This window comes from Leptonychotes weddellii, chromosome 1 (genome assembly GCF_054177405.1).
Source record: "Leptonychotes weddellii isolate Sample4059 chromosome 1, ASM5417740v2, whole genome shotgun sequence".
Lineage (NCBI taxonomy): Eukaryota > Metazoa > Chordata > Mammalia > Carnivora > Phocidae > Leptonychotes > Leptonychotes weddellii.
Window position 1 is genome coordinate 118699546 of NC_138369.1, and position 13551 is coordinate 118713096.

At 47.8% G+C, this 13551-nt stretch overlaps 1 protein-coding gene across 2 annotated transcripts; it reads left to right on the forward strand.

Annotated features, from left to right (window-relative positions):
- The first annotated feature begins 846 nt into the window (after positions 1 to 846).
- Positions 847 to 10307, forward strand: PSMD2 (proteasome 26S subunit ubiquitin receptor, non-ATPase 2). 2 transcript variants are annotated; one of them, XM_081830655.1, is made up of 21 exons: positions 847 to 1026; positions 1449 to 1505; positions 1862 to 2026; positions 3313 to 3434; positions 3598 to 3822; positions 4106 to 4264; positions 4414 to 4558; positions 4751 to 4811; positions 5282 to 5428; positions 5602 to 5708; positions 5905 to 6032; positions 6261 to 6348; positions 7319 to 7481; positions 7605 to 7706; positions 7902 to 8047; positions 8294 to 8377; positions 8599 to 8767; positions 8854 to 8948; positions 9152 to 9278; positions 9708 to 9826; positions 9965 to 10307. In XM_081830655.1, exons 1-21 carry the CDS (start codon positions 892 to 894, stop codon positions 10145 to 10147), a joined length of 2727 nt encoding a protein of 908 aa, XP_081686781.1. In that variant the 5' UTR covers positions 847 to 891; the 3' UTR covers positions 10148 to 10307. The 2 variants fall into 2 exon arrangements, with proteins under 2 accessions (XP_081686781.1, XP_081686786.1); XM_081830660.1 differs by lacking the exon at positions 4106 to 4264.
- Positions 10308 to 13551: the final 3244 nt, after the last annotated feature.

Here is a 13551-nt window from a genome sequence, read left to right on the forward strand (position 1 = left end):
TCCTGATTCTACTACTTACTACACGATTTCCTCCGTGAAATGGACACAGCCTTACCAAATCCAAAAGGCTGTGAGAACATTATGTATCATTCAAAACTAGTCCTGATACAAGCGGTGTCCGTCACACCCTAAGTCAAAACAGGGAGAGGAAGACCCAAAGACAGAGATTGAAGGCAAAGACCTTGTCTTGATCTGTTTTTAGTTCCAGAATTTAGCACTGGAGCATAGGACTATATTTTATTTATTGATTTCGACCAGGCTCCGCAGGTGGATTTAAGATGGTAGCCATATCCTCCAGGTAATATCAGAGCACTCTCCTTCAACGAGGGCGGGGGGGACGACACACACGTTATGAGGTTAATATTCCGCCGTGGTGTGGGGGGGGGCAGTAAATACAGATTACAGATTTCACACAGACGGCAATCAAGCAAGGCAGATTTGAAGAATCTCGTTCGTCTGTCCCACCACGCAGCCAACTGGGGTGTCACTGTGGGTACTATTCACCCCGCTGAGAGGAGACCCTATGAGCGGTCTCTCGGCTCGCAGCTTGTTCATCTCCTACCGCAGCGCAGCTAGCAGACTCAGATCACAGACTGCACGGTCGCGTGGCCTTCAGGAACCTCACAGTCCAAGCCGGGGCAGCGCCTCAGCGCGCGCTGGGGACTAGAAATTGTACTTCTGCGGCGGCTTCCGTGAGCGGGGTCTGAGGGCGGGGTATCCCAGGTCTCGGGAGTGGGTGGGTTCCAGCGGCGTTTCCGGGAGCAGGCGAGCTCAGGAGGCGGGGCGCCGTGGGCCACGTGCGCAAAGCCATATGGGAAACGGGGCGGTGCGAGCAGTGCGCGCGCAGCTGGCCGGCAGTGCGCGCGCAGCTGGCCGGTAGTGGCGGCGGAGATGGAGGAGGGTGGCCGGGACAAGGCTCCGCTGCAGCCTCAGCAACCCCCAGCGACGGCACCGGGCGTCGCGGACGAGAAGCCGAGCGGCAAGGAGCGGCGGGATGCCGGCGACAAGGACAAAGAACAGGAGCTGGTGAGGCGCGGCCCCGGGACCCGGCGGAGGAGGCCGCGGGGCTGAGTCACCGCGGCTCCGCAGGCCTTGAGCACGACTCTCAACGGCCCCGCAGCCTCCGGGAGAGGGCGGATGGGGCGATCCTCGGGGGTCCTGGCACTCTCTGCCCCTCATCCTCCTTTCGGCGCTGTCGCCTCCGCCGACCCCACTAGCCTTCACCACCGACTCGTGAGACGGGCCCCGGCTGGTCATTGTCACCCCTGTTTTTAGTACGGCATTCAAGCAGCCTGGTCGAGCAGCCAGGGTGCCATTCCTGCTCTCTTTCCGTGTCCACCTGGTCCCTCCTAAGGAGGCAGGCTCACTCTCTACCTGCCCCAGGGTGAATGGGAGGAGGATGTGTTTGGGATTTCTTCTCTTAATGAACTTCTTCCCCCAACCCTCAGTCTGAGGAGGACAAACAACTTCAGGATGAACTGGAGATGCTCGTGGAACGACTGGGGGTGAGTCATGATGTTGACATGAGTGGGTACATATTAAGATCTTCCCTGCCTGTTTGTTTCATTCTATTTGGGGGCAACAATTGCTATATGAGATATAAGGAAAGACGGACTGTTTAGGGTTAGTGTTGTGATGATGTTGTGAGAGAAAAGAATTACAAAGGATATTTGAAAGATTCTGTAGCTTTTTTCTTCAACTCTTAACTGGGATCATTTGTTTTTGTACCAGGCAATGAGCAGGGAGTTGGGGAATCACAGATGATTAAGACACAGTTACTTTCCTAGGGGAGTTGTTAGTTAAACACTTCTGTGTTATGACTTGAGAGATGTGACTCTGAGCTCTAACATCTCCTGATCAGGAGAAGGACACATCCCTGTACCGACCAGCCCTGGAGGAACTGCGGAGGCAAATTCGATCTTCTACAACTTCTATGACTTCAGTGCCCAAGCCTCTCAAATTTCTGCGTCCACACTATGGCAAACTGAAGGAAATCTATGAGAACATGGCCCCTGGGGAGAATAAGGTAGACTGTTTCAGAAGATGATGGAGGCTTAGCTAAAAAGTTCCTTTTCATCTAGACCGTGGGCCTCATGGGGAGTCAGAGGAAGCCTAACAGACTTCTGAGATCCAAGCTGGTTGAACTGAGCTATAATAGTCAAAATACTGGCATAAGAGCTGACAGGAGGATTGCCTTCTCAAAATGCACTGTTTCTGTCCTTTATGGTGGATCTTGGGATTTCTTTTTTGTGATTTTTTTTCCTTTTTTAAAATAATCTCTGTGCCCAGGGCGGGGCTCGAACTCACCACCCCAGGATCAAGAGCATATGCTCTACTGACTGAGCCAGCCAGGCACCACTTGTGATCTATTTTAGACTTATGTTTAACCTTGATTTTTCTGTTTCCTTCATATTCCGTGTACATTCACTTGTTTCATTTCTAAAATAAACCCCTGGGGCGCCTGGGTGGCTCAGCCGGTTGAGCGTCCCCAGGGTCCTGGGATCAAGCCTGTGTCAGGCTCTCTGCTCGGTGGGAGCCTGCTTCTCCCTCTCCCTGCCGCTCCCCCTGCTTGTACTCTCTCTCTCTCTCTAATAAACAAAATCTTTAAAAAATAAAAAACAAATCTCTAGTTCAATCGTTTCTCTATTAGTACAACGGTAATCCAGGAAATCTGCAGTCAACGTAGATAACTGCAACAGTTTCCTAACCGGCTGCCTTCTTTTTGTTCTTGACTTTTACAGGTGGTTTTTCATGTAGCAGTCACAGTGATCTTTTTAGATTGTGAAAATGTTCTCTGCTTAAAACCTTTTAATAGTTTATTATTGCAACTAGAATAAAATTCGGAGTCTTCGTCTTTCTCCATTCTCCCCCTCGTTATCATTCTTCAGCCATATTGGTTTAAAAGGGAGATAACAACACCAACCTTAGGTTATCTTGAGGCTTAGCTTACATAAAGTATGTAAATTTCTAATACAAAGATTGGTGGATAGTTACAACTTAATTTGGGGAATAGTGACAGTAGTCTTAACTCCATAATGTACCACTCCCCTTACCCTGGATTTGACTTTATTTATTTATTTATTTATTTTTAAAGATTTTATTTATTTATTTGACACAGAGAGAGACAGCGAGAGCAGGAACACAAGCAGGGGGAGTGGGAGAGGGAGAAGCAGGCTTCCCACTGAGCAGGGAGCCCGAGGTGGGACTCGATCCCAGGACCCTGGGATCATGACCTGAGCCAAAGGCAGACGCTTAACGACTGAGCCACCCAGGCGCCCTGGATTTGACTTTAAAGCATTGGTTTCTTTACAGCGTTTTGCTGCTGACATCATCTCCGTTTTGGCCATGACCATGAGTGGGGAACGTGAGTGCCTCAAGTATCGGCTGGTGGGTTCCCAGGAGGAATTGGCATCCTGGGGTCATGAGTATGTCAGGTAAGATCTTTCCTTCTTGAGAATCCAAAGGGGTCCTGAGACATAATTGTGAGTTCTGTTTGGGAGTACCAGAGTATTGCATTTCCCAAACACTGAATTCCTTGGGCCACGGAAGTGCTTCCTGTGAAGCTGTACCCCCCTAATGGTCTTGGGCTATCCATAGGCATCTCGCAGGGGAAGTGGCTAAGGAGTGGCAGGAGCTGGATGATGCGGAAAAGACACAACGGGAACCACTGCTGACCCTGGTGAAGGAGATCGTCCCCTACAACATGGCCCACAATGCAGAGCATGAGGCCTGTGACCTGCTCATGGAAATTGAGCAGGTGGATATGCTGGAGAAGGACATCGATGAGAATGCATATGCAAAGGTCTGCCTCTATCTTACCAGGTGAGTGCACATGGTGGGGATGGGTGGAAGGCCTGGCCTCCCCAGCATTTTTCTCTCAGTTGTGCCTCCTCTGTTCTCTCAGCATCATTAGCATCAGGCTGCAGTTGATTTGTTGAGGTCTGTGAGCTTGTTGAGGAAGGAGACTTCATGTCTCCTTGGTAGTCAAACATCTAGCAAAATGCCTGGTATATAGTAGGGATTCAGTATTTATTTTGAAGTGAATTAAATGGGGTAAATGAATGTCTGGAACTTCCTGACTGCTTTGTTATATCTATCTCTGTAGTTGTGTGAATTACGTGCCTGAGCCTGAGAATTCTGCCCTACTGCGCTGTGCATTGGGTGTGTTCCGAAAGTTCAGTCGCTTTCCTGAAGCTCTGAGATTGGCGTTGATGCTCAATGACATGGAGCTGGTAGAAGACATCTTCACCTCCTGCAAGGATGTGTATGTAGGGAGGAATCTGGCAAAGGAAGAGATGAGCTCATGGATGGGGCATTTGCATGAAGAGCTGGGGCCTGTAGTTTCTGGTTAAGGCTTGAGGGACTTTTCTTAATGGATGGGGGCTGAGCAGATGTGATGGCTCTCTCCCACAGGGTAGTACAGAAGCAGATGGCATTCATGCTTGGCCGGCATGGGGTGTTTCTGGAGCTTAGTGAAGATGTGGAGGAGTATGAGGACCTGACAGAGATCATGTCCAATGTACAGCTCAACAGCAACTTCTTGGCATTAGCTCGGGAGGTGAGACTCTTTGCCCTTTTCCATCAAGGCTTTTTTGTTTGTTTGTTTGTGGTTCTACCTGGCATTTCACCTCCCTGACTATAACTTTGACTAGACTCTCCTTGGTTAGAATCGCCATTCAGTGGGATAGCAGAAGGGACAGTGGTGGGGGAATAGTGGGTGAGCAGTTGTGACTCTCTGACTTCTCTTCAGCTGGACATCATGGAGCCCAAGGTGCCTGATGACATCTATAAAACCCACCTAGAGAACAACAGTGAGTAGTCATCTCCATGTGTGTGAGGACTGGAGGAGTCTTTTTTTTTTTTTTTTTTAAGATTTTATTTATTTGAGAGAGAATGAGAGACAGAACGAGGGGGAGGAGGGTCAGAGGGAGAAGCAGACTCCCCGCTGAGTGGGGAGCCCTATGTGGGACTCGATCTTGGGACTCCAGGATCATGACCTGAGCCGAAGGCAGTTGCTTACCCAACTGAGCCACCCAGGCGCCCAGGACTGGAGGAGTCTTAATTATGCTCCTTGTATTTGGAGTGATGGCTTGGCCCAACATATTTATCTATCCCATAGAGCTAAAAATTCACACATACTTTTTCTCCAAGTCACTGTTGGGGGCATAGATAGAGGATCCCAAGTGGCCAGTTCAGAGCCAGAGACCAGCCACCATGCTGTGTTCCTTTCTTGCCCTTTTCTTAACTTTTTTTCCTTTTCTTTCCTCTCCCTCCTGTGCAGGGTTTGGGGGCAGCGGCTCTCAAGTAGACTCTGCCCGCATGAACCTGGCCTCTTCTTTTGTGAATGGTTTTGTGAACGCCGCTTTTGGCCAGGACAAGCTGCTGACTGATGATGGCAACAAATGGCTTTACAAGAACAAAGACCATGGTATAACTTTGTGGCTACTTTATCTTTGTGTTGCCTTGTTCATTTCTGTTATCCTTCTAGGTTCATGTGTTAATGTGACAGGGATCCCCAGGGCTGTTTTTTACAGAGCTCTTTGTAACAACTTTCTTAGGGTGGGACCATTTTAAGACTGACAGGTTTTTTCCTTGGTATAGGAATGTTGAGTGCAGCTGCATCCCTTGGCATGATTCTGTTGTGGGATGTGGATGGTGGCCTCACCCAGATTGACAAGTACTTGTACTCCTCTGAGGACTACATCAAGGTTGGTCTGGGCATAGCCCACTAATGGGGACATTCTCCTACCATGTTCTAGGGCCCTCAGGGCCTCCCTTTCATTGATAAGGTCAACCTGGTTTTTAACTCCAGGTAAGGTGGAAATTACAATGAAGTCCGTGTTGTGTCCGTTGTGGTGTGGAAGGTAGAGTAACCTGAGTGAAGAATCTGTTTGCATTTTGCAGTCAGGAGCCCTTCTGGCCTGTGGCATCGTGAACTCTGGGGTCCGGAATGAGTGTGACCCCGCTCTGGCACTACTCTCAGACTATGTTCTTCACAACAGCAACACTATGAGACTTGGTTCCATCTTTGGGTAAGGCTTCTTGGTGCTTCTTGTGGGAGTACTCAACCTGTAAGCTTTGCGAAAACAGGAACTGAGTCCTTTTCACCTTTGTGTTGCCAAGGACTACTACCCTGTCTGTTGAGTATTTGGCTCTTGGTGACTATTGAAATGATGAATAAATGACCAATCCTCTTTTTGTACCTTCCTTGTCCTGTCTTTGGTTGTGTGTCTGGGACTGCCTCTCCCTGGCTTTTGCAGGCTAGGCTTGGCTTATGCTGGCTCCAATCGTGAAGATGTTCTAACACTGCTGCTCCCTGTGATGGGAGATTCCAAGTCTAGTATGGAGGTGAGGAGAAGCTGTTGGACATTTAGGGGAGGTAGGGAAGGTGCTCTGAGTTTTACCACTCTCTGTGATACGTAGTGAAAAAAGTGTGTGTGTGTTTATGGGGGATGGGTGTATCACTTCAGTGAAATCTTTTGGAGCTGGAATTTTAAACCTCAGGTGGTATTGAGGCTAAAGAGTTAACATTTTGGTATTGAGTTCCAGCCCTTGGGGTCCATGAGGAAGTACTCAGACTAGAGAGGGGAGTAACTTAATCCAGCTTGGGGTGGCTGATTCTCTCTCACTCATTGTTTTAGTCATTGGCTAACCTTAAATTTTCTTTCTTTCTTTCTTTTTAAGATATATTTATTTTAAAGAGGGTTCGCATGCTTTCCCGAGTGGGGGAGGGGCAGAGAGAGAATCTTCAAGTTCAAGCAGACTCCCTGCTGAGCGTGGAGCCCATTGCAGGGCTCAATCTCATGACTCATGAGACCATGACCTGAGCCCAAAACAAGAGTCGGACACTTAACCAACTGAGCCATCCGGCACCCCCATTGTTAAATTTTCTTAATTATGCAGTCATTCTAGTGATAGATACATATAGTATGGTGGCTAAAAGCATAGGTTTAGTCAGAAAGACCTCAGTTCAAATCATGCCACCTCTGCTTATAAGCAGTGTGATCTTGGACGTGTAACACAATCCCTTTAGGTTTCATTTTCCTCATCATTAAAAGAATAACAACAGCAGGACCTGTTTCACGGGGTTGTTGTGAGGTTAAATGTTAATGTTAATAGTACACAGGACAGTTGGCATAGTGGCTGATGTATAGTAAATATTCAGTGAGTGGTTGCTCTTGTTGTTACTTTCTTTGACTTATCATCAGAAAGGGATTATTACCTAGTGTGGCCTGTAGGAATTGGCTGTATTGAATCAAGATAGTTAAACAGCTATTTCAATAGCTTCCCATGTATGATATGCTTTTTCTATCTCTAGGTGGCAGGTGTGACAGCTCTAGCCTGTGGAATGATAGCAGTGGGATCCTGCAATGGAGATGTCACTTCCACTATCCTTCAGACCATCATGGAGAAGTCAGAGACTGAGCTCAAGGACACCTATGCCCGTTGGCTTCCTCTCGGACTGGGCCTCAACCATCTGGGTGAGGGGATATCTCTCTGGGCAAAGGGTGACAGGAACTGGGTACGACAGGGGGGGCTTATGTGTCAAAAACTGTGCTGGATGGAAGCAGGTGTCCTCTTGACGCCTTGAACCTGTCCCATAGGCAAGGGCGAGGCCATCGAGGCGATCCTGGCGGCGCTGGAGGTTGTGTCCGAGCCGTTCCGCAGTTTTGCCAACACGCTAGTGGATGTGTGTGCCTATGCAGGTCCGTGTCTTTGTGCTTCCCCAGTGACTCCTCACTTCTCACTTGGCCCGTTCTTCATGTTTATTCTCCTTTCTCAGTTGTTCTGATCTGCTTTAGATTCTTTAGCTTCTTCTGTTCTTGGAATAAGCTTTTTTTTTTTTTTTTTTTTTTGGTGCCTTCTTTTTATCCTTTCTCACCCTTCCCACCATGTTGCAGGCTCCGGGAATGTACTGAAGGTACAGCAGCTGCTGCATATTTGTAGCGAACACTTTGACTCCAAGGAAAAAGAGGAAGACAAGGACAAGAAGGAAAAGAAGGATAAGGACAAGAAGGAAGCCCCTGCCGACATGGGAGCACATCAGGTTCTGTGGGCAGCTGGGTGCTCTCTGAGTCAGGCTCTGTGGAAAGATAAGTGTGCAGGGGAGCAGGGGAGCTGGGTTTGGGTTTGTTTCAGAGCCCCTCCAGGTGGTGCTGTGTATTGAGAGGACATGAGGCTGGGTTCTGTGCGTGAGGGGTCAGGGTGAGCCCCCACAGGACAGCTTTTTCTTCTCACACGGGACTTAAGTCAAGGGTGAGCTGACTGGGCTCTGCGGCCTCTTCCATCGCAGGGAGTGGCTGTGCTGGGGATTGCCCTTATTGCTATGGGGGAGGAGATTGGTGCAGAGATGGCACTGCGAACCTTTGGCCACCTGGTGAGTACCGCGTGGAGAAGGCTGGAAATATACTGGTTTCGGTGCCTGGAGTTCCCCGGAGGAGACTTTCCTGATGGGTTTTCTCGGTGGAGAAATAGTCTTTTGGCTATGCCTGTTGTCCACAATTTGATTAAGTCCCCTTTTACCCATCAGTCTGTTCCTATAACTGAGTTTGTTGGATTGCTTCCTATGATGCTCTCGTTATTTTCTTTTATCGCCAGCTGAGATACGGGGAGCCTACTCTCCGACGGGCTGTGCCTTTAGCACTGGCCCTAATCTCTGTTTCAAATCCACGACTCAATATCCTGGATACCCTAAGCAAGTTCTCTCACGATGCTGACCCAGAAGTTTCCTACAACTCCATCTTTGCCATGGGCATGGTGGGCAGTGGTGAGTATCGGTCAGAAAAAGATCAGAAGTAGCTAAAGGAACGTTCAAGGCCTTTTTTCCAACTCTGTGCCGCTTAACATTTCCAGGTACCAATAATGCCCGTCTGGCTGCGATGCTGCGCCAGTTAGCCCAGTATCATGCCAAGGACCCCAACAACCTTTTCATGGTGCGCCTGGCACAGGTAAAGAGTAGAACTCTTTTCCTTCGAGTGTGCCAAGAGCGGTATCCGTGGTGATGGAAGGGGGGAGATGTGGTAACATGAGGGGGACCTTGAGTTCGTCTGGGAGGTGAATGAGTTGTGGGATTTCTATATGGCCAGGTTAGGTGACGTCTCCTCAGATGTGACCTTTACTTCTCTCTCTCTCTCTCTTTTTTTTTTCCCAGGGCTTGACACATTTAGGGAAGGGCACACTCACCCTCTGCCCCTACCACAGTGACCGGCAGCTTATGAGTCAGGTGGCCGTGGCTGGGCTACTCACAGTGCTTGTCTCTTTCCTGGATGTCCGTAATAGTGAGTTCCTGTCAAGACTCCTGTAGTGGCGCCCTTACTTACCAGGGCCACCTTGTCATTTAGGGGCAGACTCCAAGTTAGTTCCACACCCCTCTGGGTTCCTGATGTTCTTTGGGCCTGTGAAGGGCCTTCTGCAACTCATCTCCCACATTTTTCGATCTGGCCCACAGAGATTTTTTTTTTTTGAGGATGAAGAGCTGAGCCCAGTGTCTGTTCCTAAGTGACTGAGGGAAATTAATTATTAAGTCTGCAGTCTGTGGGCAGAATAAGGTGGGAGTATCTCTGGTTTGTGGTATGGTGTATGAGGGGAGGGATGTGGGTTCAGCTGAACCACTAAGGGCTTAAAGAGTTAGGGCTGGAGTGGGGTCCCAAGGTTGCGGTCAGGCCTGCCTTGATGCAGCTGACTGTTGTCCTCTGTTCTTCCCTCAGTAATCCTGGGCAAATCGCACTATGTATTGTATGGGCTGGTGGCTGCCATGCAGCCCCGGATGCTGGTTACATTCGATGAGGAGTTGCGGCCATTGCCAGTGTCTGTCCGTGTGGGCCAGGTGAGGGGTTGAACAGATGGGAGGGCTCCAAAACTTGGAGAATGCACACATACCTGCTTCTCTGAAACTGGTATGGGCACTGGGTTGTTGTTACACCCCCGTCTGCTACACCCCCATTTCAATTTTCTCACCCTACAGGCAGTGGATGTGGTGGGCCAGGCCGGCAAGCCTAAGACTATCACGGGGTTCCAGACACATACAACCCCAGTATTGTTGGCCCACGGGGAGCGGGCAGAATTGGCCACTGAGGAGTTTCTTCCTGTCACCCCCATTCTGGAAGGTTTTGTTATCCTTCGGAAGAACCCCAACTATGACCTCTAAGTGGCTACCAGGGGCTCTGAGCTGCCACTGGTGTGTCAGCGGATCGTGCTTCTTGCTGCCAGCCATGGACACCGCCCCAGACCTTTGGGGGAATTGTTAACCTCCTGTTATTTTGTTACTGAGTGAGATAACTTTGTTGAATAAAGACCTTTATCCCCAAGGTCCCTCTCTGTGTGTTTTCTGGGGTATTGCGGCTGGAGGCCAGACCGGGGTGGGGAGGTGATGTGAGAAGCCATCGTTTATAGCAGCTCTGAGCCTAGGCTAGCAGGGAGGCTGTCCTGAATGGGACAAATTAAACTCCTTACCCTTCTCCCCTCCTTCCTAATCATCTTAAAATAGTGGTTCATCTTTAGGGGCATGGACCCTTGAGAAGCTGAGCAGTGTAACGGATCTTCTTTCTAGGAGGTGCATATACACAAATTGTAATACAAACTGTTAAAATTACTCTAAGGGGCTGTGGATCCTATTCCCACCCCAACCCCACCAAAGCACGCCCACCTCAACCCCATCATTCCCTGGCTTGGGGCCAAGGATCCCTGCTCTAAGAAGCAGCAGAATCAGCCTTACTTTCTAAACTTCTGTACTACTGAATGAAAGGGACATTTTTTTTTTTTTTTAAGATTTTATTTATTTGAGAGAGAGCGTGAGAGCGGGATGAGGAGTGGAGGGAGAAGTAGACTACCCGCTGAGCAGGGAGCCCAATGTGGGGCTTGATTCTGGGACTCGGGGATCATGACCTGAGCCGAAAGCAGACGCTTAACCGACTGAGCCACCCAGGCGCCCCTGAAAGGGACATCTTTATCTCCTGTGATCCTCTGTCTCTTGGAAGGCTGCTGTTGGAGAGATTTGACCATGTTAACATCTACTTCTGTGCTCTCTTTGTAGACATTGGGTGCAACAAAGAAGGTTGACCCTGACCTTCCTCTTAGTGTAGCAATGGGGAAAAGGAGTAGCCTCCTTCCTGGAATGCAATCACTTTTGATCTTCAGTGCTCCTTCCTGGTGGGGTTGGTATGAGTATAGCTATGCTGCCAATTGGGGCCTGGTCCCCTGTGGATGCAGTGGAGAACTTACGGCCCTGCCAGATAATCATAGTAACTAACCAACACTTTCTGTGGGTTTAGCTTCCGAGCAGTGCCTGGCACTTCGTAGGTCTTCAATAAATGTTGAAAGAATAATTACTCTACATACTTCAGAGATCTCACAACAGCTTTGAGAGGTAGGTATTATCCCTCTGTTTTGGTGAGGAATATAAAGTTTGGAGAGAGGTTCAGTAACTTACTCAAGGTCACATAGTAAGTGGTGGAACCAGGACTGGAATCTAAGTTTGACTCCAAAGCCTATGCCGTTACTACATTAATCTGTGTCTGTAGCCTTGGAGCCTTGCAGACCCCCTTGTAGTCCAAGGTCTTGGCTAGCTGGAGAATGGCAACTTCGGATTAGTGTCTCTATTGTCTTTTCTCTGTTCTTATTTGGCAGCCTGTATAAAACCTGTATAAAAGTTGAAGTACTGGACTTGGGAGTCAGTAGACCTGTCAAACCCCTTTAATGGATCTTCTGTGGTCCTGAGCAAATCAGCCTGTCTGGTGAGCCTCTGTTACCTGTAAAATGGGGATATCATAATTGCCTTCCTTGATATCCAATGGTGGTGATGTAAAGATAATTTGGAGGGGCGCCTGACTGGCTCAGTTAGTGGAACGTGTGACCCTTGATCTTGGGGCTGTGGGTTTGAGCCTCATGTTGGGTGTTGAGATTACTTAAAAATAATTTTTTTTTAAAGATTTATTTATTTTAGAGACAGAGTGCATTGTGGGGTGGGGCAGAAGAAGAGGGAGAGAGAAACTTAAGCAGACTATGTACTGAACGTGGAACCCAACACAGGGCTTGATCTCACGACCCTGAGATCACAACTGAGCCAAAACTAAGAGTCAGGTGCCCAAAAAATAAAATCTTAAAAAAAAAAGATAGAAAGTGATTTGTAGGGATGCCTGGCTGGCTCAGTAGGTGGAGCATGTGACTCGATCTCAGGGTTGTGAGTTTAAGCGCCATGCTGGGTGTGGAGCCTACTTAAAAAAAAAAAAAGATTTGTAAGTAGCAAAACAGTCTAAATAAAATAATTTGTTCCCAAATCAGTGATTGTGCTTTAGAGTAAAATTTTCATAATGACTCTTAACCTTTTACATTCATTCATTCATTCAGCAACAAGTATCAATGGAGCTGTACTCTGCACTGGACATTATTTTAGTTTGTGTGGATGCAAAGATACCAGAAAAAAACCCCTAGCCTCAAAAAGCTTACATAATGGAAAAGAAAACAATTGTGATACATTGTTATCGATACTGTACTGGGGTGTGAAGAAAGTACCCTGGAATCATTGAAATAGAGCCTAAGTGCCTAGGTAGGTCAGGGGAAAATTTTGAGGGAAAATGAGACCTGGAGGAAGATGAGTTTGTCCAGAGGAAAAGGGTAGAATATCGCTAAGGGAGTACAAAAAGAAGGAAAGCGGAAAAGTTATTTATTTTCAGAAACCACAGATAGTTTGCTTTGGCCAAGTGTACAGGGCCAGGAAAAAGTGTGGTAGGAGATATAGTAAAAGAGACACAGGCTCAGATCAGGTTTAGAAGAGCTTTGTTGTTCTAAGAAATTGACTGTATCTCTCAATGGAGACCACTGAGTGAGAGCAGGAAAGTCATATCAGTTATCTGGGTAAGGAAGCTCACCATGGAGGCTGGGAGACCGAGCAAAGGAAATAAACGCTTGCACTAGGGCATTAGAGGTGGGGAAGGGCAGAAGAAAGATTTTTATAAAGCTAATACTTGAATTTGATCCAAATACCAAGAGGACCTGGTGACTGATTAGAGGTAGTACATGGATGGGAAGGAATGTAGGATGAATCCCAGATTCTCAGGTTGGGCACTATTCACTGAAAAAGAATACATGGGCACCAACATGTATGGGGTTGAGGTGGAGGACTCTTGAGTAGGGAGAGTTGACAAGTTCCTATCTGGGCACACACAACTTGAGATGCCTGTGGGATGATCAGGTGGAGATGTCTTTTAGGTGGTACCTTGTTCTAACTGGAGCTCGAGAGAGAGGTTTCTGAGTTAGGAACAGATTGGCAGGTAGGCAAGTAATTGATTTTTATATATTAGTTTGCTTTAGGGAGAAAGAAATTAGAAGAGTAGAGAAAAGAGTCATACATGATAAAGTCACAGAACCCAAATGAAGAGTCAGAGAACACTAGATCTGCATTCTCATTCTCACTATGGTTCCTTCTCCATGAATCTATTTTGCTCTCCTTTGGAGCTTCAGTTCCTCATATACAGTGGGAAGAATGCAATCTGTTTTTTGTTTTTTTTTTAAAGATTTTATTTATTTATTTGACAGAGGCACAGTGAGAGGGGG

Excerpts from the sequence above, each read along its gene's own strand:
- PSMD2 (XM_081830655.1), top strand. The coding sequence starts at position 892 with ATGGAGGAGGGTGGCCGGGACAAGGCTCCGCTGCAGCCTCAGCAACCC. Across the intron at positions 4,812-5,281 it reads AACCCACCTAGAGAACAACA|GGTTTGGGGGCAGCGGCTCT; the intron begins GTGAGTAGTCAT and ends CCTCCTGTGCAG. Across the intron at positions 8,048-8,293 it reads CCGACATGGGAGCACATCAG|GGAGTGGCTGTGCTGGGGAT; the intron begins GTTCTGTGGGCA and ends CTTCCATCGCAG.